At 38.9% G+C, this 26,665-nt stretch overlaps 2 protein-coding genes across 3 annotated transcripts in view; both read right to left on the reverse strand.

Moving 5' to 3' along the window:
* LOC144628981 (CUB and sushi domain-containing protein 3-like) overlaps positions 1-26,665 on the reverse strand; it is a 732,439-nt gene that overhangs the window by 83,776 nt on the left and 621,998 nt on the right. The window contains exons 7-11 of the mRNA XM_078487119.1: positions 24,578-24,772; positions 24,214-24,399; positions 23,678-23,872; positions 23,314-23,499; positions 23,009-23,203 (exon numbers count right to left, since the gene is read on the reverse strand). Of these exons, the coding sequence (XP_078343245.1) occupies positions 23,009-23,203; positions 23,314-23,499; positions 23,678-23,872; positions 24,214-24,399; positions 24,578-24,772 (957 nt within the window). The remainder of the gene's footprint in view (positions 1-23,008; positions 23,204-23,313; positions 23,500-23,677; positions 23,873-24,213; positions 24,400-24,577; positions 24,773-26,665) is intronic.
* The window catches only part of LOC144629002 (low-density lipoprotein receptor-related protein 2-like), a 118,437-nt gene that overhangs the window by 66,507 nt on the left and 25,265 nt on the right, over positions 1-26,665 (reverse strand). The gene's annotated exons all lie outside the window — the stretch shown is intronic.

A 26,665-nucleotide genomic window follows, 5' to 3' on the forward strand; every position in this document is an offset into this window, starting at 1 on the left:
TACAATATTGTGCACTTTGAAGACAAAAAATCAAGAAAATTTACCGCTTAAAGAACTACGCGCGCGCGACTGTTTTCTATCGGCGAATAGAAAACAGTGGGAGAACCAATCAGATTCGCGGATTTCCAATAGAACACAGCTGAGTTTCTACTAACTAGCGTTAGTCCCAAACTGCGCGCTAGAATTTAGAATCCCTAAAACTAAGAAACCGACTCGGTACCTAAGAACAGACTTTCCACAACTGGCATGAAATCTTACTCTTAGACACTCACTCATGGAAAAGTTGATTTAATATTTTCACCACATCAAGAATGCACAACGAACATATATGTTTCACATGCAGATAATTTTTTAACAATGTAGTAAAGGCTTCGATGATAGCAGGAAAGAAAGGAAAGCCGTTAGCCTTAACTTCCAAAATACAAAATGGTACGACAAGTAAAGTATAAGTAATTCGTTAATCGTGGCATTTTGTGTCCTTGATCGCATTTAAAAAACAAGCCATTGAGCACATGATCACATTAAATTTCACCCCCTTTCGTTTAAAAATATCCCAAACTTCCAAAAGTTATATAATGGATTTTCCTGGTGATCAAAAATAGACGCAAATAATTTTAGGTGGTGGTCTCTTTTTCTCTTTGTTTTATGGTAATGATCAGAAATACTTTCATGTGACAATTTTTATGTGACAAATATATTTGATCGTGTAGATGACACAACAATTATTTGTCAGCATTCCAAAGTTTAGTGCGCCAGTAATGAACTTGGACAGCAGAGATTCACACAGAGATGCGCGCGCACGGTGCCCAGTGGGAGTTTGGGAGCCACACATATATGCTGATGCGACATTTGACACATTTTATATGACGAGTCGTCTACACGAGCAATTTTCGTATGTGACGACTTTTATTTGTCACATAAAAGCTAACACGCCAGCTTTTCAAAAATATTTTTTTGTCATAATTGACAAATTTTGAATGGAGAATCACGAAAAAGTTTACAAAGAAATGAAGGAGAACGATTTACGAACTATAGGATGAGCGCGTCACGGCCTAGCCGTTAGTTGTTGTTGTTGTTGCTTTTTTTTTTTTGGCCCGTCGCATTTCGGCATAAAATAGAACGCTTTCATTTTAGGCCCTGTCCACACAAACCCAGGTAAATTTGAAAACAAAATTCCGGATAGGCCAACCGTCCACACCGAAACGGCGTTTTCGGACACCGAAAGCGGAGCTTTTCAAATACGCTCTCCAAAGTGGAGAAATTTGAAAACGCCGGTGGTGGTGGTGAAATGTGGACGGCGAAAACAGGCGAAAACGGAGCTTTCCAAAAACGCTGACGTCAAATAGTCATTTGAGCTCTGTCAAAACAAGAGGTGTAACGTGCTTAACAATAGCTCTCCGTATGCGTTGAAAAGCTGCGTTCGATGTTCAATTTTCAAATTTATACGGAATAATGTGGACGGAAAACATTTTATACGACTGTTTTTAAAATTACCCGGGTTAATGTGGACAAGGCCTTAATTGACAAGAAAATAATCGTCTTGAACGAAAACAAAGGCTTGTGTGTGTGTTTTTTTGTGATCAAAACTGGTCTCCTGGGAAATTCTACTTAACCCACTAATGGTAGATGATTAGCATATGGAGTGGCTTTATGCGAAACATCTCTGCAGGACGGGAACTTTATTCGTATCGTTTCCACACTTTAAATGTGTAGATCTTGCCGAAGCACGGCTTTTAAATCCTCCCTGTAATAAAGTACACAGCCCCTCCCTTTGCACTCCACGCGTTCCAACCCCTGGTTCACCGCGGTCACAAACGTCTCAGGCAGTTTTTTGCCTTCTATTTTCCTTCTAAAAACCTATTATGAGCAAGGATAGTTAAAATAGTTGCGGAGTGTAAATATATTTCAAAGCGAGTGTCTTAACTTTTTAAACGCCTCGCAACCGAACCGAATGCTTTGACAAATGGCGCCGACAAGTCCGTACTACCTTTTCAAACACGTAGTTCTAAACTTTTTAGTAAAGCTCCAAAAAGTTTAGTAAAACATCAGATTACCGAAAAATATCGATCTTTGAACAGTGAAAATTAGAAGCTTATCTTTGAACTACTTTTCTTGTTTTTATTTTTACATTTTTTCTATCGTTCGACTGCGGCCTTAACCATTGGAATTTAAAACCATAAATTTGAATCATGCATTAAATACACTTGCGTCTAAACGATTTTCCGTCACCGCAAGTAAATCGATTGAATTGTAAATGCATTATTTATTTCCCATATCACGGAAGTTGGAAGTGACATTTCACTACGAAATTTAGCTTAAATTTAAAACAATTACAGTCCTTCCGAGCAGATATTCACCAAAATGATCAAATGGGTAAATGGGTGCCCGTCCAGTGTTTTATAATATATTATGTCTCAGAATTTCAGTGACCAATTAGATTTTTTTTTTTTTTTTTGTTTTGTCTTATGAAAGCAATGGATTGCGTAACCTCGTGCATAATGCCATGTATAATCACACTTTAAGCAGCCAAAGATGTTTTTTTTGTCACAGAGTTTTCATCATTAAGGGACTTTTTTAAAGCAACATTGTTTGAAAACGTTATTCCACTCAGTTTAAAATGAAAAGCTGATCCAGTGCTTCGAACACCTTGATATTGCATAACCAAACACATACAGTCAACTCTCGCCTTGCGGACACCCCGCTATTACGGACGCTCGATATTACGGACAAAATTCAGATCCCCGGCGAAAGTTATAGAGGTTTGACTGGAAATGACTCCCGCTATTACGGACTCTCGCTATAACGGAATTACGGACACTTTCGTGGTACCAAAAGAACAATTTTATTGTTTCGACTCTCGATAAAGCGGACACCATGAACATCTCACATAACATTATTGCAGAAAATTGCAGTGTGTTAAATACTATTTGTCGAAACACACTTCAGAAGTCTTCTGCAATAATTATTTTTGCATCAATTGCTTCAGTAGCTGTACACCAGACTTTGCTTTTTCACTTCAGCTTGCGCCCTTTTCTTTCAGACGACTCCTTTTGAGAGATCAAACCCTCAAACCCTCGACCATTGTCATTCTCCATACCTAACGACTACTGAGTCTTTTCACGACTGTTGATAAGCTCGTCATAGCCCATACTATTTAACCTATGTTAACGCCATTTTTTTCCTCACACCCCGCTATTACGGACTCTCGCTATTACGGACACTAAACGAAGTCCCGAGCGTGTCCGCTATAACGAGAGTTGACTGTAATAGGCCCCGTTCAGGCACCGGATTTTTCATGAGTGAACCTAATACCTTCAATAAGGTACATAAAAAGTTCGGCGTCTGAATCAAATATAGAACGGTTATTTCAAATTGGATCGGCTCGGCCGTTCTTCCCTCCTGGATTGGCCGGAAATTTCGACTTTGGAACGGCTGTGGTTAAAAGCAAGCCTAATTAATTTGGGTCGGTCCAAATTCGAATTAAGTTCGGGTCACGAAAAGCTCGGCGTTTGAACTGGGTGTTAGCCATGAAAAATGGATTGACCAAGCAAATCTTAAAGTATAACGTACCTTCAACGAGGCAAAACAGGGAACATAATACAAGGAAGGCCTTCATTTCTCTCTCTCAACCGCCAAAAGGTAAGTCCGTGGTAAAGGCACGTTGTTCAGTTTTGACAAACCACGCGATGTTGGTGTTTTAAGCAGGCCAATTGTTGTGGAGCAGAGCGGAACGAATACAATTGGATTCCACAAAAAGGCGGCAAATGCTTTCTTAATTGCCGAAAAGAACCAAGTGAATTTATAATAAGTGTGTAAAAGCACGTTTAAAACAGATAGCAATGTCAAAACGATGAACAACTAAATTTCCGACTGCCTTTTTTTTAGAGAAATGACTCTGCACGGGTAACAGAATGCAAATGTGCAAGCTAAGACGTTATTGTCCGTTGTACTCTCGGGAGACAACCAGTGACGTAAAAAGCCTTGGAAATGGTGCTCTTTCATTAAAATGTTTTTGTCCAGGAATGTGTGCAATGACTCTAAAAAATAACCTTTTGTCCTTGAGGGTCACGTCTGTTTTCAGAATACATCAGAATACCAGCATAATTAAGATGCGACGAAGCCAACATTCCCATTTTTTCCAGGCCTGTGTTCGGGCCCCCGAGACTTTTAACCTTAAAGTTTTTTGCTTTATCCAAGATATGCAAATAGGCGCGGTCTACAACTCACTCTGTACACAATGCCTTTTAACTGTTCTTTTGTCGGTTGGTCCTTAGGCTTCTTGAAAACAAAAATTCGCAACTTTTTTTCTCCGGTTTGGCCAACCGTCCACGCTAAACCGGATAAGTTTTCCAACGAAAACAGAACTTGTTAAAAACGCTCTTCATGGTGGATTTATTTAAAAACGCCGGCTTTGCGAGTTAGTGTGCACGGAGAACATTTTGAAAGTGGGACATATCCAAAATATATGCGTCTTCAAACTTATCCGGACTTGCGTGGACGGAAAATATTTCATACGGTTTTTTTCAAATTTATCCGTTTTCCAATTTATCCGGGTTAATCTGGACGGGGGCATACTCTTAGCTTTTCATTCATGTTTGCTCGGAAAGCGTTCGAAAAAAGTTCGGGGTCTGAATCAAATAAGAAAGGCTATTTCAAATTGGAAAGGCTCAGTCGTTGTTTCCTCCTGGCTTGGCTGGGAATTTCGACTTTCGAACGGCTTTGGTTAAAAGTACGCCTGATAGGCGTACTTTAATTAATTTGGGTCGGTCCAAAATCGAATTAAGTTCGGGTCACGAAAAGATCGGCGTCTAAACAGGGCCTTAATCATAAAAAATGGACTGACTTAGCAAAGCTAAAAGTATAACATACCTTCGACGAGGCAAAGCGAGACGCACAGCAACACAAAGGCCTTCATAGCCTTCTCTTAACCCTGATGAGCGAGTTAGGCCCGGTTCATACGTCGCATTTCTGCCGTGTCGAATTTAATTCAATTTAGTGCGGCAGAAATGCGACTGTTGATTCACACGTCGCACTTGTGTCGCACTTTATTTGGAGGTTATACTGTGAGTTTTTGTGTATTTTTATTAGATTCGACACGGCAAAAATTCGACGTTTGAATCACTGTCGCATTTCTGTCGGGTAATGCGACAAGACTAGTCGAACGTGCGCCAGAAAATCGACAGCCGATTCAGACTTTGAATCGTCTGCCGAATTTAATTCCTTTAATTAAATTCGACACGGCAGAAATGCGACGTATGAACCGGGCCTTAAAACGCGCTGAAACGCGCTATTGAGGTCGCACGCAGGCCGACAGAGTTATTCCTGTGGAGCAAAGCGTGAGTCCACAAAAAGGCAATGAAAGCTTTCCAGCTTGACGAAAAGAAGCAAGATATTTACACCCCTAAGCGAGACGACGAGCATCCACGTCAATTTCATAGGTGAGTCCCCCCCCCCCCCCCCCCCCCCTCGATTATGCTCTATTGCGTTTGGTTTTAATGCTTACGATATATAATACATTGATGTGCCTTGGAACTCAATATGCATGTATTTCTGAGGAAATTGTCAAAACCTATTTTACCTTGTACAGGACCGACCATTCCGCAAAAAAGATACTGTTCTCTTATGTTTCCTTTCATCTTTCACCTTAAAAGATGGTGTGTTGGTTTTTAGCCCCCAATTTATCACGTGTATGTATGTATGTGTAAAAACTAATTGTTTTTGCCATTTAATAAGCTGTGCAAGCTTCATCACACATAAAACTGTGGGCTCCAAATAGTTATGTCACACTCAAAATATTTAACATCTTAAATATTTTTCCGCCTGTTTCCTAGACGCATTACTTAGCGGTTTGTATACGCATATCCGTAGGTGTTGTTTTTTTGCGAAAAGCAGAATTGTATTTAGGTATATATACAGGTACACTTGATTGCAATGTTAAACTCCCTGAAGAAGTGTGCGGTAGTCACACGAAACTCGTAGGAGAAAATAAAAACGTTTTACAACTCAAGTAATTCGCAGACTTGCTGCTCACTGGCTTTACTTTAATAAAAGGCTCCACATTCCTGAAGTGAAGTCAGACTTGTTGCTCGCTCAGGATTTCAGGTCTCAAAGGGAAATAATCAAAGAAAAAAAAGTTTTTGATGAAGCTCCATTTCTCGTGAGATGCATTTAGTGTTGAAACTTTACATTTGTTTCCAGCTTTCTCGTGCAAGGCTGTAGTTTATTTCTTTACTTGTTCTTTTAATGGAATATCGTTCTGGGGAGGAAACAGATTAGACAGAAAGGTTATTTGAAATTACTTATCATAAAATAATTCACCGTCGCAGCGTGTGCCGATTCCTATAACTAGTTGTACCTATCGGTAAGTGCCAACGACCGAAATACTCATGTTTGTTCATAACAACAGATATTGAATGGTTTTTGATAGAACTATATTTGAAATGACTAAAATATGGTAAATTGTATTTTAGGTAATATGCGAAAAAAGTGCTATTTCTCTGGTGTTCATAAATGACACAGGCTTTATAGCCTGCGTAGCAGGCGCCGTAGTTTCCAGCGCGCGTATTCTCGCGATCGCGCACTCTTTCTCTCTACGCAGGCTACGGGTTTGACAGATTAATAACTCTTGACAAATCTTTAAATTCTTTTCAACGTTAAAATGTCACAAAATGTAGGCAATAAATGAGGTTTAATCACTGTTTTTTAAATACAACACGCGATGGTTAAAATGTTTCCACCCACAAAAGGGATAGTTGCATTTCAAGAACTTCTTATAAATCAAATCCCAAAATCAAAACTGCTAAGATGCTTTTTTGAAAATAATTTTCAGTAATCAGAGACAGTAATGCACGGGTCAGATTTCAGTCTCGCATGCGAAGTGTCATGTTCAGTTACGCAAAACTTGAAAAATTTGAACAGAAAACAAAACTTGAACGGTCAAGGATTATTTGGAGACAAAATTTTTATTCAAGTTAACATTAAATTTGCCGTTAGAAGCAAAAAAATTTTGACTTTCTTGTGTGTATGACATGCAGTAATTTTAGTGAGCGTCGCTTTGTATTGATGTTATTCCTACGCGGAGCGAAAATGCGTGCCAAATAAAATATAAACGGTATTTGATTTGGAATAAATCATCGGTCAAACAATTACTATAAACACAATCAACACTAAAAGGAAGCATTTACCCGACTTCAGCATTCTCATAAGTCAAGAAAACTCTATTTGAAGTCAACAGTCCGCTTTTGGTTTTCATGTCTCTCTTCGATCGTAAATCAAAGGACTCCAAAGTCGAAAGATTATTTCATCGCTTTGAAGACCTTGATGTTAATTTTTTCGGCGGTCGAATATTCTGTAGGGTATTCTCTTTCGATTTATAATTCCCTAATGGTGGATTTCCACTGACGCGTATTTTTTTACGTGCGTAAAAAAATTAGAGACAATGTATGAACGGCTTGCGTACACGTTTACGCAGGCCGTTCATACATTGTCTCTAATTTTTTTCACGCACGTAAAAATTTACGCGTCAGTGGAAATCCACCATAAAGGTGTATTTATCGGTAAAGGGATGGATGACCACATTGACAATTTTAACAACGAGCCGTGTGGACGCCATTTTGGTCATTTGCTCTCTAGCAAGGAGTGAGAGACTAGGAACCAGTTGGGAAGAACAATACAACCCAAATATGGGGTTTACTTACACCCAAATATGGTAAAAAAAGTCCCTTACGCAGAACTTAAGATTTTCTCTGCCTATACACTCATACGCACACGGCTCTATGATTCTGCCGCCTCGACAGCCTCGCCTCTTGGCTCGGCTGTCTCGTTGGCAATTATTTATTTGGAAACCTTTCGTCCAGCAGTCAGGTGATTCTTCCTCTGGGTTGGCGATATGAAGGCAGTATTAAAATGTAATGATCCATCCGGCGATTAATCAAACATTTTTAATTATGTACAGGTATTGGAATCTGCAGTATATCAAACAAATTTTGCAAATATTTATCATTGAACATTTTGTTTTCGTAAGGTAATACTTTTATATCCACGGAATTTTTTCATTTTGATTTGGAACATTTTGATTTAGTGTCTTTTCCCCAGTTACCTCCTACAGTTTAGGTTCATTTTGGCAAGACTGCGAATAAAAGATGGCGTTTTCACTTGAGTGTCAAAAGTAATTTGCGTTTGTTTTGGTTTTGCATTACTACGCTTAGTGATTGGTTTAAAAATGTCGCGCCATTTTCTCAACCAATCAAAAGTAAAACCAAAATTGGTTCAATGGATTGTTTGTTTTCTTTGTGATTATTTTAGTTTTGGTTTTACGACACTCAATTGAAAACTGCTCTATATACCTCATTGCAATTAGATTTTCATAGAAAAAAGGAAAAAGAAAAAAGTCAAATAGGAATTAATTAAAAATAATTAAGCGCATGCATGAAATTTACTATAAAAGCCTCAAAAAAGAGAAATCCTTATGCCACTACCTCCTCCCAATACTCTACGATAACTGTTACAAAATGGCATTATTTGTGTTTCTTTTTTTTTTTAATTTACTTTGCTACTCACTTGACGAACGTTGCAATGGCCAGCAGAATAATTACAGCGAAGTTTGGCGAGTTGTGGATACCTCCTGAATCTGAATATGGAAAGAGAAACTCAATCAGTTATTGTCATTACACCGACAGGAAACCACTTTTCTTAAAAATAATAATAAAAACTACCTTACTGTGACCTCGAACGTATTTAATTGTCCATACATCTAAAATTAATCGCATGCTCAGTGCGTTTGCCCATGAGTCTCTAACCCTATTCAGACCGGGCTTTTTTGGACCTTCTCTGACTGTCTGACTGGGGGGTGTTTCGGAACCCCCCCCCCCCCCCATGTAACTTCCACAATATTTAAGTAACCACAATGAAACTTATAGGATGTATTTTAGGTCCAAACATCTCTCTTTTGGTATACGACACGTGGGATGGTGACGTCACATCACGTGACAATTACATCATGATGTCAAAACAGCCGCCATCCGCCATCTTTGATTTCAAAATTTTTCCAAAATGCCAGAAAACCACCCAAAATTACTGCAAAGTACTCAAAATCAATAAAAATGTGCTTTAAACCCGTAAAAATGTTAAAATAATTCCATAAAAGTTAATTTTTATTAATAGGAACACGCAAAATTACAAATTTGGGAAAACATGCCTTTAAAAATGCCGTTGCCATGGTGATGTCAAGTTCCTGACACATCATCCAACCCTATCGAATTATTGCCAGATAAATTTTAGGGAAACTCAGAAGTTTGGCAGCGTTTGGTTGAATCTAAAAAAAGTTATAAGAGTTCAAAGTCAGCGCGGGCCTCAATGAGGCATCCGCATAAGTACTTTCGATTTTCCCAACCTTTGGCGAGTGTTTGCCTAAACTAAAGCCACCAAAATGCATTAATATGCTTTTACCGTATTTACATAGATGTTTGTTTGTTTCAGCATGCTTTGATGCAATATTAGCATGAAGTTCTCGAAAATTGAAGTCTGTTCAACGTAAAGATACATACTATAAATGGATAGCGACTTTTCTATTACGAAAACAGAACAGATATAAGAGAAACACGTTGAATGTTTAAGCAGCTATGTCACCGATACAACATTCGAAAAATTAAGCCTAAAATTTCAAGTTTATCAATTAAAGCTGCTTTCCAGTCCGTACTGCGCAGACTCACCACATTTCTTAACACAATAAACACGTTACAATAAACACGTATATATAAATACACATTTCGAAGTCTTCTAACCTTATTTGCTGTGGCAAAGGGGCTCAAGTGCTATCTGGTGCGTTTCTCTAGTGTCGTTCTTCTTATAAGCGTAGTTTGGTGAATTTTCCGCACTCTGTATTCGCTTCTTGTCTCAATGTGTCTTTTGAAAATTTACGCCGCGCTTGACCCGATTTGTCTACGAGGTGACTTCCGTTCACTTTCATGATGGGTTGACATTGATTGGCGTTACCGTCCAATAGCCAATCAAAATACTTCCGTTACGCGACAATCCTGAATTTGCAATTGCCGGTAGCGCACGCGTGGTACGACAAACGACGAAAAAACTATAACCTTCATAAGATATGTAAAGTCTGCGTCGAGCCTAGAGGCCCATACAGGCCGGAGCTAACTGCTTATCCCGGTTTTTGTAGCATGTAGCGACTAGAAGTATTTCTACTCCCCCCTGGATGGGATGCTAGTCCATCGCAGGATTCCCCCCCCAGCATTAGTTTGCTGGTACCCATTTATACACCTAGGTGGAGAGAGGCACTATGAGAGTAAAGTGTCTTGCCCAAGAACACAACACAATGACCCCGGCCAGGGCTCGAACACGGACCGCTCGATCCGGAGTCCGGCGCACTAACCATTAGGCCACCGCGCCTCCCAGACCAACTTTCATAACCCCATATTATATTCCACCAAAGCATTTTCATTTGTGGAGAAAGGAACCGAATACCAAGCAAAAAAGTAAACTGAAATAACTAGTGACGCTAATCCGTTGTTTTGTGGTTTATTTTCCATCAAAGCAAAACAACAAAAAATATATGCGAAGTGAAAAACTCCCACCTTCCACGTTACCTTTTAAGAATGCCGGTCTCTAAGAATCAGACAATTTCTCAATTTTGCGGCAAGAGGATGGAACTTCGATTTCTTTCATACTTTTATCTTAGATAGGCTAGGGTATAACTTAAATCACTGTATAGTTCTTTCGATTGAATATCCTTTTATTTTAAAGAAAAATGCAAATAACAAAAATCCGTTAAAATCGTCATTTGAGGCGCTAAATTATTCATGATTTTTTCACGAGTTTGAGAGCCTCGCGTGCAAAAATAAATCACTCTACCGTCTTTTAAACACTCAAACCATAGTTAGCAATCTCTAAACATCTACTGAAATGATTTTGGGAAATATTGCGTTGTTCTTTGTAGAGAAAATAATTTTATTTCGAAGGCATACAATTCACTGCCGTAAAAGTACTTGGTAAATAAAATTAATTTTCACCATGTGCGAAACCTTCAAATCGTTTAAGCTTCTGGTGGTTGAATGTTAGAAGAATGGTGTATAAATCCCTGTAAAAATTTCTCCGGGCAAATGATTAAAAGCGACGTGAGATCTTTTCGAATTCGGTTAAATATGCAAATATTTGACCTTCCGCGGTCAACTTTGAAGTTACGGGTCAGAAATAATTTTTGTTCCGTGTTCCAAGTCCTAACCCATTTAAGACCAAATTAAGCATATGAAAAAAATATGTCATTTTCTAACCTTTATCTGCTGTAAAAGGTAGGTTCGAAGGCCATTTTAGCATGATTACGGCTCTTATCATTCGTCGCACCTGAGCTTCGTTTTCCTTCCGCGGTCAACTTTGAAGTTACGGGTCAGACATGAATGACATGAATATTTCAATCCGTGCACAAGTCTTAACCCATTTTGGGTCAAAATAATCACACACAAAAACATTATGACATATTCTAACCTTAATCTGCTGTAAAAAGCAGGTCCGAAGGCCTTTTAAGCACGATTCCGGCTCTAAGCATCCGTAGTAATTTGAGCTTCGTTTGTGTAAGTATGTCATATTTAGTGGTCGAAATCCAATCTGTGATCAACTTTCGGCGCTTCTCGTCACCACTGCATCTTCTTCGACGGCATACGCCGATTGTTATTATTGCCTCGTTAATAGTACACAAAAAAATAACATCTGATCGCTAAACGGCATGATGTCGGCGCTTACAGTAGCTTACAGTCCCATCTTGCAATGGGCCGTCTGTTCGTCACGCAATACTGTGTCATGGACATTTTTTTAGGGGGTGGTAGGCGGGTGGGAAAGGTTGAATATGCGAAAATGCTTGATTTAATACTTTATGACAAGTACGTACTCGAGCCAGCAACAACAACAACAACAACAACAAGTACAGTGATATCTTTTGGCAGACAAGATAAAGCACACGTACTGTCAGTTGATAAGCGTTTGGTACAGTGTAATGCAATGCAACTGTTCGCGAATTCGGTTGCTCGCGCGGGGTTGGTTGTAATACCGGGGGTGGAAGGAGCATATAAATCTTTACTAAACAAGTAGAGTTTTAAGTAGTTATTCCCTTTTTTACTGTAGAACCGAAAACGAAGAGAAAAAACTCGCGTCTATGTTTTATTTTTATTTTTTTTATTTTTTTTTTTTTTTTTTTTTGGGGGGGGGGGTGAGGGGGTGGGGGCCGGGGGGGTTCTTGGTGGGTTGGTTAGCAAAGTTTTATTCTTTTTTTTTCACAAAGATACCTAACCAAATATCGCATGTCCTGTATAAATGGTTAATGATAGAAGTAACGATAAGTTTTGATTTTTTTTTTCGAGATCGAGTGGCAACTTAATAAAAACATTGCATCGCAATCTTTTTTCGCCCTCCGGTAAATCTGGGTGACCTGTGGCTTCGGGTGGTCATTCGTCAACCTGTAACAAAGTACTTTCTTGGGGTGCCGTTTTGAACATACTGTCGAATTCATGATGTCTAAATTCAACAATAACTAATTTGAAGTTTAAACGAAATTAAAACATGTTAAAAAAAACTCAGTGCTAAAACTCTTTGCTAAAAAGGATCAGCAAATTGCTATGGCAATTCGGCGTGTGAAAAAATCGCCAAATTTAATTTAGTGGCTTCCTAAGTAAACCAAACCTTGGTCGTGCTAGTTATTGGCACCGTCTGTTTGCTTAAAGGCTGCGCGTGAACATTTTTTTCAAAGTTCAGTTTATTTCACTGGAAATGGAAGGTTGTTGTTCTTTTAAGGCCCTTGTTCGTGGAGTTTGCGGTTTTGATTCTAAAGATCGAAAGCGTCACACTGAAATCGCCCCTCTACTGTCGTGTGAGAAGGACATCAGCAGTCACAAGTCCCAGTATTAATTTAGTTAACTCTAACATGACTCTTTCCCGTGAAAAACCAAACTTCAGAAGCTAGCTATTTGTTTGGTGTTTTCAAGGCAGCTCTTGAAAACTTCGTTAAGGCCCAAAACCGAAAAATAACAATCTATTCAAGGGGAGGAAAAGCGTTCCTTGCCGACACAAATAACGGCTAACCGCACACGGCAAAACACAAATCTTTATAAAATCGCTTTACTAATACTTGAACAAAAAGTTCAGTTTTAAGATACCTTTTTTTCGTTTAGCTCGGCGTTTATTTTAGCTGATAGAATTTAGGTACCATATCTAAGGATCACACACGGAACACATTGCCAAAATGATACCCTACTTATGGACCGAGAACCTAAAAAAATATTCCCTATCCCGGAGTTTTCATAACCTGCGATCAGGAGTTATTTTTCTCGCGGCGGAGAAAGCCTGATCGCAGGTTAGAGTTTTCAGAGCAACTCTCACCCGGACGATCACACTTTACGACCTGATTCTGGGTTCAAACCATTTACTTCTTTACTATATTAAGACTGTATAACGAAGTTTTCAAGAGCTGCCTTATAAACTTATGAAGTTTGGTTTTTCACGGGAAAGAGTCATGTTAGAGTTAACTAAATTAATACTGGGACTTGTGACTGCTGATGTCCTTCTCACACGACAGTAGAGGAGCGATTTCAGTGTGACGCTTTCGATCTTTAGAATCAAAACCGCAAACTCCACGAACAAGGGCCTTAAAAGAACAACAACCTTCCATTTCCAGTGAAATAAACTGAACTTTGAAAAAATTGTTCACGCGCAGCCTTTAAGCAAACAGACGGTGCCAATAACTAGCACGACCAAGGTTTTGTTTACTTAGGAAGAAACTAAATTAAATTTGGCGATTTTTTCACACGCCGAATTGCCATAGCAATTTGCTGATCCTTTTTAGCAAAGAGTTTTAGCACTGAGTTTTTTTAACATGTTTTAATTTCGTTTAAACTTCAAATTAGTTATTGTTGAATTTAGACATCATGAATTCGACAGTATGTTCAAAACGGCACCCCAAGAAAGTACTTTGTTACAGGTTGACGAATGACCACCCGAAGCCACAGGCCACCCAGATTTACCGTAGGGCGAAAAGAAATTGCGATGTAATGTTTTTATTAAGTTGCCACTCGATCACGAAAAAAAAAATCAAAACTTATCGTTACTTCTATCATTAACCATTTATACAGGACATGCGATATTTGGTTAGGTATCTTTGTAAAAAAATAATAAAACTTTGCTAACCAACCAACCAAGAACCCCCCGGCCCCCACTCCCTCACCCCCCAAAAAACATAGACGCGAGCCCGGTTTTCTCTTCGTTTTCGGTTTTACAGTAAAAAAGGGAATAACTACTTAAAAACTCTACTTGTTTAGTAAAGATTTATATCCTCCTTCCACTCCCGGTATTACAACCAACCCCGCGCGAGCCACCGAATTCGCGAACAGTTGCATTGCATTACACTGTACCAAACGCTTAGTAACTGACAGTACGTGTGCTTTATCTTGTCTGCCAAAAGATATCACTGTACTTGTTGTTGTTGTTGTTGTTGTTGTTGTTGCTGGCTCGAGTACGTACTTGTCATAAAGTATTAAATCAAGCATTTCCGCATATTCAACCTTTCCCACACCCGCCTACCACCCCCTAAAAAAATGTCCATGACACAGTATTGCGTGACGAACAGACGGCCCATTGCAAGATGGGACTGTAAGCTACTGTAAGCGCCGACATCATGCCGTTTAGCGATCAGATGTTATTTTTTTGTGTACTATTAACGAGGCAATAATAATAATCGGCGTATGCCGTCGAAGAAGATGCAGTGGTGACAAGAAGCGCCGAAAGTTGAGCACAGATTGGATTTCGACCACTAAGGGTGCGTTTCTTTGGGAAAAATCCAAATCCGGATTCTTGATCCAAAAACGGATTTTGCGTTTCTTTACCTGTATCCGAAAATGGATTAATCTTGGATCAATGATCTGAAGAATCCACACTTCGAGTGGATACATCAGATCATATCTGAATCCGGATTTTTAGGATTCATGATCCGTGCGTTTCTTTGGGAAAGGATTCGAAAAAAGTACCTTGGCCCAGCGGTCTTTACTGTGAAGATACAGGTTCGCTCTTTGTAAACACTGCCATACGGAAAGTTTTAGGCGGTTATTTCGATCAAAATACCAAAAATATTTCACGATAAAAGGAAACGGTAGCTTCAGATAGGTATGTAGTATCATTTTAAACGGGATACAGGTTTTCTAGAACAGCCACTGTGTGCCGACGGAAGTTGTATCCTTTTGAAATTGTCACGAGTGAAATTTGTACTGATCATTTCGCAATCATTCTTCGCTCTCAGATGCTTTCTCGCCACATTGTGCTTAACGCTAAAGAAGATCTACTTCGACGTATGGTTTTTGTAAAAGATTTTGTATGCTTAAATTATTTTAGCTAGGATACATTCGACGAAAAATAAATTTGTGCTGATATTTTATGTTCTCTGCGAAATGTGTTTACGGGGTTGTCATGGCAAAAAATCCGTTTTCGGATTCTTCGTTTCTTTGGGAGCAAAGTATCCGTGTGATCTGAGATCAATGATCCAATTTTGGATTTTCCCAAAGAAACGCACCCTAAATATGACATACTTACACAAACGAAGCTCAAATTACTACGGATGCTTAGAGCCGGAATCGTGCTTAAAAGGCCTTCGGACCTGCTTTTTACAGCAGATTAAGGTTAGAATATTTCATAATGATTTTGTGTGTGATTATTTTGACCCAAAATGGGTTAAGACTTGTGCACGGATTGAAATATTCATGTCATTCATGTCTGACCCGTAACTTCAAAGTTGACCGGGGAAGGAAAACGAAGCTCAGATGCGACGAATGATAAGAGCCGTAATCATGCTAAAATGGCCTTCGAACCTACCTTTTACAGCAGATAAAGGTTAGAAAATGACATATTTTTTTCATATGCTTAATTTGGTCTTAAATGGGTTAGGACTTGGAACACGGAACAAAAATTATTTCTGACCCGTAACTTCAAAGTTGACCGCGGAAGGTCAAATATTTGCATATTTAACCGAATTCGAAAAGATCTCACGTCGCTTTTAATCATTTGCCCGGAGAAATTTTTACAGGGATTTATACACCATTCTTCTAACATTCAACCACCAGAAGCTTAAACGATTTGAAGGTTTCGCACATGGTGAAAATTAATTTTATTTACCAAGTACTTTTACGGCAGTGAATTGTATGCCTTCGAAATAAAATTATTTTGTCTACAAAGAACAACGTAATATTTCCCAAAATCATTTCAGTAGATGTTTAAAGATTGCTAACTATGGTTTGAGTGTTTAAAAGACGGTAGAGTGATTTGTTTTTGCACGCGAGGCTCTCAAACTCGTGCAAAAGTCATGAATAATTTAGCGCCTCAAATGACGATTTTAACGGATTTTTGTTATTTGCATTTTTCTTTAAAATAAACGGATATTCAATCGAAAGAACTATACAGTGATTTAAGTTATACCCTAGCCTATCTAACATAAAAGTATGAAAGAAATCGAAGTTCCATCCTCTTGCCACGAAATGTTGGATTCTAAGCGACCGGCATTCTTAACAACTCCGAGGCAGTTTATTGCGGAGTAAATGCGGGTATATATGATAATTTCTATAATTATCGATCTACATTTTTGCCAAATATCACACAATTCAACTTAAAAGAGCAATGTCACGGTATATTAAGTCGTTTTTCTGATTCCTTTCAAATTGAAGGAAACCTCAAAAGCAAATTAAAACAAATTTCGATCGACAAATTTGAAATACTTTGCCATTTTTTCAAAATGTGTTGTCCGTGACGTAGGTCCTTTAAAGTTACCTACGGCCGTACACTTATCTTGACTTGGATGACTAATTGCTAATAATCAAGCTGTTGCAAAAATCATAGAAAATGCACTTTATTGGTGTTAACCTCAAGTACCTTTCATGAAGCTATGAGCAGTAACTCTTAGTTCATCTTTCATCCTGTCCTGACTAACATTTCCTATGCCATTTAGCAGATTTACGTTGGTATGTTAAAAAAAAACATAACTGATCTAGCCAATAACGAAGGTACTGTATCTCCCAGTGCTGGGATTGGGGGGGACGTGCCGCTTGATAGTGTATGGTTTTCAGTGTTTTCTATCTTGAATAGGGTGCTATTTAATATTTATATTTAACAATTAGACTACGAGCCCGAGTTTTCTATGAGCAAATAGTCAACGAGGCGCAGCCGAGTTGACTATCGCTCATAGATAACGAGGGCGAGTAGTCTAATTGTTTTAGCAGAAACTTTAAAGAATTGCAGTCCAAAACCTACAATTTTATGTACTTTTTAAGCCAAAAATCAAGAAAAATTCACCCTTTAAAGAGCAACGCGCGCGCGATTGTTTTCTATCGGCGAATAGAAATCACTGGGAGAACCAATCAGATTCGCGGATTTCCAATAGAACACGACTGAGTTTCTACTAATCTTGAATAGAGCTCAACCAGCATGGCCCGGTGATCCAAGCAAGATCGAAAGACACGTCAAAGTGTTTTAAATCCGACCACAAGGCGAGAGTTAATATTGGCATCGACATCAAACAAAATTAACATGCCAGTGGGATAAATTGTACTCGCAACGACCAAATTCTGTTTTGAATAGGGCTAGAAAATCAGGCATTTGTGTCTTATACAGGGTCAGGTTTAAAACGACCAAGCAGCACCTCCCTGCCCAAACGTGTGTCGAGTAACCAACCCCCCCTGCTCACCTCTCTGCCCAAACGTGTGCCCCCCCCCCCCCTCTTCCAGCATCATCTTTAATTATTCAGACACTGTTAACTAATTGTAAACTAACAGTTAAAGGCTACTTGTATAAAATATAAAAACAACCTGACCAATAGCTCAACTGAGCTCTTATGTTAAAAACACATAATATAAACAATTATAGTGGAGAACCTCGATTTCTCAAAACTCCCGATGGGCGAAACAATTTAAAAGTTGTGGCCCTTGGCTTGGATTTTCCTTTTCTCGAACTCCTTAACTGTATCATCATAAACGCTCTTGTTTCTTGGCCATTTCAATTTCACCAAAAATAAAATACAAACAGCGGCAACAAACATAACACATGGACTACGCATGGTATGAAAAAAGAATTTAAAATTTACTTGACGTTTCGATTGCTACAACACGCATTTTTAGAAGTGACGGTTTAAATTTTAAAATTAAGATTTTAACATCTTTCGCTTTTTGTAACCGTCACTTCTGAAAATGCGTGTTGTAGCATGCGAAACGTCAAGTAAATTTTAGATGCTAACTGTATCACTGATTTCTCGAACCCTCGATATTTCAGATTCCCGCAAACTCAAACCGATTCTTTGCTTCGGTAGAAAAAAGGTGGCCCTTCATAACTTAAACATTTACAGTCGCTTTCAGTGTAAGGTGCGCAGCGACCGTCTTTCGACATGCTATTTAACCAGGCATTAGTCTTAAATGTAAGCACAACCGAACTCTTTATGGTCGAACTCGAATTTTCCTGATGACGGTGGGTTTATTCAGTATCATCATATAACGTAAAGAATATCAAGTTGAACGATATTGAACGATATTGCTAGTTTACGTCTTGCAAACGAAGCGGCCCAATTTTACCAGACGTCACGGACGAAAGCCAATCAAGTAAGCTAAAATCCTTTGAGTTATTCCGTACACTTAGAATCATACAAGACGAACACAACACAGTTAGTTAATAGGTTTGAGGTTGGCAAATTTATTTCATTTGTGAGTCGTATCTTCTGCAAACAACCAAACATATTGCTGGTTTGAGAGTTTTGACAGTCAGTTAAGCTGTTTGCAAGGCATGTCAAGAGAAGGTCGCTATGCACTTAACACTGAAAACGGCTGTAAATTTAAAGGAACCACTTATGAGCCGATTTTGATAACACCTTGTTCTCTCTATTCATATAACACGTAAGATGCAAAACCATGATTGAAAAATATTTCCTTCAAAATGAGGTACCATCTTGGTGATGATAAAACTTTACTCCGAACAGCGATCTATCGTACATATAATTTTATGCCACCTTCGATATTTTGAACTCTCGATTTCGCGATCGATTCAGTTCGCGTTTGTCTTGGAGGTTTGACAAAACAGTATTCCACTGTTTAAACCTTCACATAAGATAAACCATTTTTTCCTAAAAAAAGATAGCTAACATAGTTTCTTGTTCTATACTAATAGCATTTTATTCACATATTTAAAGCAATAATCAGTTTTCACCATCGGTGACCGTAAATGGGTTGTATACTTCAACTTCGATAATTTTCGGACAATTTCTTTGGTGTTTAAAAAAAGGGAGTAAATACTAAAAGGGAGTTAATGAGCGATAAATTGTATCTTTGCTCAACCGGCTTTGAATAACATTGCAGTTAAACCAATCACATGAAGTTAACCCGACGAAAGCATTCCTTAGTCATTCAAGCGAAAAATCTAATCTTGAAGCTTTCATGATCATGAAAATCAGAAAATCTAATAGAAAAGAGCGAGAGATGTAGCTATTTAGCAGTAGTTTTAACCGACCTGGTGCTCAATGTTAAAAAAAAACATCAAGGCAAAGATTCCTTGTAAAATGAAGGCATTTTACATAGTTTTCGGATGCATCATTTAGTTCTGTCCGAATATTTTCGAAGTTAAAGTGAACAAAACAAAAACACCTTTTTCAATACCTTTCTTGATGCTTTGAGCTCTGATATTTAGCAGCTTTAACTTAAAGTGAGTACACATTTAATCATAGTGTATAGATGGACATGGTTACGAAGCTCGGCAAAGTTCTTTGTTCTAGGTTTTTGTTCGCTATTTTGGGAGTTGACAGTGCACAAAACCTGACAAAATACAATAGGTGGTTACGTGTGTTCATGCAACTAACCAATGAAACCACTGCGAGTACGTAACTCATGCGTAGTGTATGAGCGCAAAACAAAAGATGTGCACTGTCATGGACCTTCCAACCTAAATCTTGGGCTCTTTGTTTGCTCCTTTCATGTTTGCGGGGCCTCTTAACCATTTCCCTCTATTATCAACTATGATTTAATGTGTAACTGTAAGAAACATGGTGAAGCGGATATGCTACTTCCATTCATAAGGCATTTTTTCCATTTCAGTGACCTGCCCGAATACATCAGAATAAATGTTGGGAGCACTGCCAACGTAAGCATCATTGATGTAACTTCGTCCGACTCTTAAGGGAAAAAAAGAAAGCGCATTAACGGTCAATAATCTTGAATACGGCAAGGAAGCGGAACCCTGCACATAAAGTAAAACAAGAACAACTTATTTTAAACTAAATACACGAACTGTGACGACTGAAGCCGACAACAAATAAAATATTCATGAAAATATACATTTTTTTTAAGTTCTTTGTACAAGTAATTACACGTTATTGTAATCCCGTGCGCTAGAATAAAGCGAATAACAATTATTAGATTCACAGCTTTGAATATAATTTACATCACACTTGTTGTAAACATTGACTCGGAAGGTCTTCGGATGCCTCAAAGCCTGCAATTTTGTCTGCAAGTTTTCTCGCGCGAGACAAACTCAGTGCACTCTATTGTGTTATGACAAAAGCAAATTTTGAAATTTCCTTTTCAAAAAGAAGATAACACGGTTCAAAGTTTAGATTTTACATTTTTACTCTCCTAGAAGCAAATAACTTCCAGCAGTTTTTGAAAACGCAAATTTCCTTTTTTGTCATAACACAAAAGAGGTTATGATTTCTTACTAGGTTATATAGTCATTTAATTTAGTGTGCTTTTCTAACTGAAAACTTGTACACAAAATCGCATTACCTGCTATTTGTGAGTGAATGAGAACTTTATAAAGTGTAAAAACCTTAAAGCCTGGGAATAATATACCATACTTATTAGGAGACACTGCTAAACACTAAAAACTAATACTAATATCAATACAATAAAAATATCTATTAAGTCCTTAAAAAACATTTAAGGACTTGTAACATTACAGTAGACGGTCATCTGTCAGTGAAACGACAATCATGATGTAATTCCATCATTCTCTAATATCCTTGATAAGTTTTGGCGGAATCGATGTTAACAATTCAGCGAATAAAGGCTTTAAAAGATGACAGCCCCTCAAGAAAATTTGGCTAATGTATTTATTAATGAGCAAGGGTCCTGCGCGACCTTCAAGGTCCCCGCACACGTGGGGACATGTTGCAGCAACATATCGCAGCAACAAAATCATGTGTTGTTCACACTAACGGGACATGTTGCAGGGACGTGTAGCGGGAACATGTAGCAGCGACAAAAGCACAATGTGTACACACGCAAGAAACTGTAGCGGGGACATGTCGCAGCGACAAGTCCCCTCTTGTGCCAACACGAATTTTGCAGCAGTTTTGTCCCTGCGACAAGTTGCAAGGAGTTCAACTCGTTGAACAACACATGATTTTGTCGCTGCTACATGTCGCTGCGACATGTCTCTGCGTCATGTCCCAACGTGTGCGATTTGACTGTATTTGATTTAACTAATTGGATGATAATCGTTTTGGTTCGGTGTTTCTCACCTGTTACGTCTCTTGCAAACCAACACAAGAGCAGCGATGACGATAACCAGCAATAAAACACCACCCACACAAGCTCCTATAATGATAGCATCCGTCTGCTTGAATGCTTCAGTTTCAGTAGTTGAGTTGGTGGCAGAAGAGATGACTTGTCAATACAAAAACAAAAAAAACAGTCAATACAAAATAATAGCATTGCAAAGCAATTCTAAAACTACAAATGCCTTTTGTATCTCATGCATGTCCAATGCACTGACGACTCGACTAAACAGAAGTCTAGTCGCAAATCATACCGGAAGAAGAAATCCCAAGTTAAAACATTTTCCGACTCCTTGCGACTTGAAACGAGTCGCCGCGACTCTTCCCGACATAGCTCTGGATAGAAAATTTGGCGACTTGAGTCGACTCGTCTTGCATAAAGCCGACTCGACTTACCCGAAGTCTAGTCGTGAGATACGAAAAACGGTGTGTAGGAAGAAAAAGTCAGCGACTCGACTCGACTCGATCGAGTCGTGACGACTCGTCCCCAGTCGTCTCTTATGCGAAAATTGCAAGACGCGAAAGATGATTCCCTCCTAGACTCACGACGGACTCGAAAGACATCTGGGGACGAGTCAGGGTTTCTCGTGAGGCTTTTCCCCAATCCAAACGAAAGCAGGTTATCGGTTTAATCCTCGGATGTGGCGGATAGTACATCTTTGGTTTGCCTCGGCATTACCAGATTCCAAATTAATAGAAAAAATGCTCAATACGTCATAGTAGAGACCACCCTGCGAGCAGAGCCCCTTCTTTTTCCACTGATATACTTGAGAAGAAGGGGCTCTGCAAGAATCGTGTCAAATCTTTGTTGAGCATGCGCGAGGTTTACGCGATGCTTGCGCGTTTAGCTTGCGCGAGGACCACTTAATCTTAGCATGAGCGCGCGGAATGGCGTGTCGGATCGTACACGACATTGTGAACAAAGTGTTTGTTTTACAAGTTCTTTTTGTCGAAAAGCGTCTGAGTTCCCTCAGGAAAAACACGTCAAGCACCGCTTGAGGTCGTATTAGTGACTTTATGGTAGAGATGTGCTATTTAAACCGTGAAATTTCTTCTTGGTTTGCGAAAAACGAGATCTTAAATGATCCACAAGCTGCACGCGCGAAAAAACTGTAGCAGATGGCGAGTGCAATGGTCAGCCCTAGTGCTTTCGAGAGCGTACTGTGGGCTCCGTCTTGGCCATCAGTTTTTCCAAAAATTAATGCCCGCGCAGCAAAAACCGGTTTAATCCAGACTGACCAGCCCAAGCTTTGGGGCTGCGGCGACTTCAAAGAAATGACACGATTCACGCAGAGCCTCTTTCTACTTCCCAAATCTCAACCGTAGGGAAGTTAAAAGAGGCTCTGCTCGCAGGGTGAGTAGAGGCATAACTAACATTTTATCTATTATTTTAAGAAGTTTTCTGTGTAATTACATTGTCTAAATTAAACGTTTCCAGTTTACCTTCACATGTTGGTATTGTGTTGTTCCACGAACCAGGATGTTGGTTACCAGGGGCAACGCACGTGAGTGCTGACGAGCCATTCAAACGATGACCAATCGTACAAGAGAAGTTACATTTTGAGCCATAATGATTACCACAACTGCTCATGCGCAGTGGACCGCTTGGATCTACTGTCAGCGACGTGCAATTGATAACTGTAGGTGAAAAGTAATTTAATGAATGGATAATTCAAGGCAATAGTTAAAAAAATGTTTTCTGTACAGAAAAAGTTTTCTATCGTTGTACGCAAGAGATAATATCGTACTTTGGCAAGTGAAATCCTGTCCACTCCAAGCTCCATTGTGTTGACATCTTCTTACTTGAGAACCAGACCCTATATAGCCATTATTACACGAGAACTGACAGACTGTATCGTAGTAAATTGTTGCATTCACTGGGCATCCAAGTTTTGTTCCATTGGACGGTGCAGGTAACGCTGGGCAGGTGATCACTACAATGTTAAACCGAAACAAAGCCATAACACATAGAAAATCACATTTATGAAATGGTGAACTTGAAATATAAAACAGCTAAATATTCTACGAGGAGACATAAATTATATTGTAGCTATCACTGAAAGCCGTTTTCCATGTAATTTCATTTTCAAAACTTAAATGTTTCCAGTTTACCTTCACATGTTGGTATTGTGTTGTTCCACATTCCAGGATGTTGGTTACCAGGGGCAACGCACGTGACTGTTGACGAGCCATTCAAACGATAACCAATCGCACAAGAAAAGTTACATTCTGCTCCATAATGATTATCACAGCTGCTCATGCGCAGTGGACCGCTTGGATCTGCTGTCAGCGACGTGCAATTGATAACTGTTGATGAAAATAATTTAATGAATGAATAATTCAAGACAATAATTAAAACAACCGTTTTCAGTTCTGTCGTTGCATAACCAAATTACACGTTTGGGGCAAACTTATCGCGATAATAGGAACTGCTTGAAAAACTGTACTTTTCTGAGCCTATCGAGGCATGCCGGGGTTGTTTAGTTCTCTCGATCCGTTTAGAAAAGAGACTTGAATGAAAAGATTTATTGCACTTGAATCGAAAGATCTGTTTACGTTCTGCCACCTTATTTGTATGAATTTGACAACGCTATGTAAGCTGTATAAGGTATTGCAGTGTTAAACGTCGCAAAGTGTTAATATCGTACTTTGGCAAGTGAAATCCTGTCCACTCCAAGTTCCATTGTGTTGACATCTTCGTACCTGAGAACCAGATCCTATATAGCCATAATTACACGACAACTGGCAGACTGTATCATAAACCATTGTTTCATTTCCTGAGCATCCAAGTCTAGCTCCATTGGACGGTGCAGGTAACGCTGGACACGTGATCGCTACAATGTTAAACCGAAACAAAGCCATAACATATAAAAAATCGCATTTATGAAATGGTGAACTTGAAATATAAAACAGCTAAATATTCTATGTGGAGACATAAATTATATTGTAGCTATCACTGAAAGCCGTTTTCCATGTAATTTCATTATCAAAACTTAAATGTTTCCAGTTTACCTTCACATGATGGTATTGTGTTGTTCCACACTCCAGGATGTTGGTTACTAGGGGCAACGCACGTGACTGTTGACGAGCCATTCAAATGATAACCAATCGTACAAGAAAAGTTACATTCTGCTCCATAATGACTATCACAACTGCTCATGCGCAGTGGACCGCTTGGATCTACTATCAACGACGTGCAATTGATAACTGTAAGTAAGTAACTTCATGAATGAATAATTCAAGGAAATAATTAAAACAACCGTTTTCTGTTCTGTTGTTGCATTGTACGCAAGAGATCCCGGCGTGTGACAGATATCGGTAGATAATAGCCAAATAGACCACTTTCGTATTCTCAGTATTGGACTGGAACTAGCTTGCAATGGAAGCTCATGCGGGGGAATATCATTAAAAACAGCTTCATGTCATTTGCATTTGAAAAGATTACCCGCATGAGCCTCCATTGCAAGCTAGTTCCAGTCCAATACCGAGAATACGAAAGTGGTCTATTACACGACTGGGACAAACTTATAGGCCACAATAGCAACTGCTTGAAAAACTGTACTTTTCTAAGCCAGTCAAGGCATGCTGGGGTTGTTTTGTTGTCTCCTTTGTAAATTTCTCTTCTAAGCATACTGCCGACGACATAAATCATTACTCTTCTTTTTAAATAGAATGCAAAGGCAGAACAACTCATTTGCTCCATAAGTTTAGTATAGAAGATAAAACACCAAATTGCTGAAAAAAGTTCACCAACATCATCCGACTCAATCTCCAGGCCAAAAACATTCGTGCTAAATTTTGTGCCAAATCTAGTCCATTCCGGGCTGGCTCGGCTCATGTAATTAGAACCTTATTCGAAGTTGAAAATGTCCTCGAATAGGTTGAAACGCCGTGTCTTCGTTATATAGAAGATATAACACTCATACGCTTCACGCAAACAAAGCGATGCTCTCCGCATGGCAACATCAAAAGTGTTGGACACATAGTTGACACATCAAAATATTTGCAAGGAATGAATGAACAGCTACTGGAAGTTCTAGCATCATAGAATATCCCCTTTTCAATATTACGAAAACAAAACCCCCCTTGTACGCCCGAGGGTTGAGTGACACAATTCCGCTCTAGCCCGTTATACCTTGTCACCCCATGTTAAAAATACACACTCGTTACAATGTAAAATCAAAAGCCCTCTGGGCTTAGTGTCTCGTGTCACTTTTTAGAGTTTATTTAAAAAAGAGATCGCTTTTCACGTCTATTTATTGCTTGTAAAGTTGATCAGTTATATAACTCCAATAACAGCAGAAAAAGATGACAGACATTGCACTGTATTGCACTTTGGTTCACTAAGCATACATTCTACTGTATACTTATACTATGACTTCCATGTGCTTTCTTCACGCTATATGAGATATCGCTTTGGGTGTTTATTCGTGAACGCTTAGCCTGTTAAGTGATAATGACATGCGAGTGGTGATGATTTTGTTAATTCTTATAACCTCTTCTCCTGATTTAGTATTGATATTGTGAGGAGAAATTTGGTTTTGGTCACTCTTGAGCCGGTCTTAATGTTTTTGTAACGCCAAAGCTACAACGCAGCGGCTGATGAACGTGTAAATTACAGTCATTTTCTTCGCTATTTAAATCTACTGAATGAAATATTCTGCTAGGTTCTGCTTAATAGAAAACATTCGATCTTGCTTGACATGTGATTCCGCGCGAACGTACGCAATAAACTATGTAGTAGTGTTTAACTCGCACAAATCTCACTTTTAAAGAGAGACTTTAACTTCTACACAGAGCTTACTATGCTGTACCATAACTGGTCATAACTTTAAAATGGTTGGGTATTCAATCGACTAACGATTCAAACGATTCAAACCTTTTGTTCAAACGACATGTGTTATGTGTGCAAGATTAACTTTGACATTCAATCCCGACCAACTAATTGCTTAGATTACAATCCCTCTTTAACCCCGATACAATCTGTTGCCGCGGCTAAATTTAAAAAAAAGTTGTCTACACAAAGATAAGAACAATGCTTACCGATCGAACAACTGATATTTACATCGTCCTCTCTTTCAGCAACATTTTTACCATATC

The sequence above is a fragment of the Oculina patagonica genome, chromosome 10 (assembly GCF_052425735.1).
Source record: "Oculina patagonica isolate OP01 chromosome 10, crgOcupat, whole genome shotgun sequence".
NCBI lineage: Eukaryota > Metazoa > Cnidaria > Anthozoa > Scleractinia > Oculinidae > Oculina > Oculina patagonica.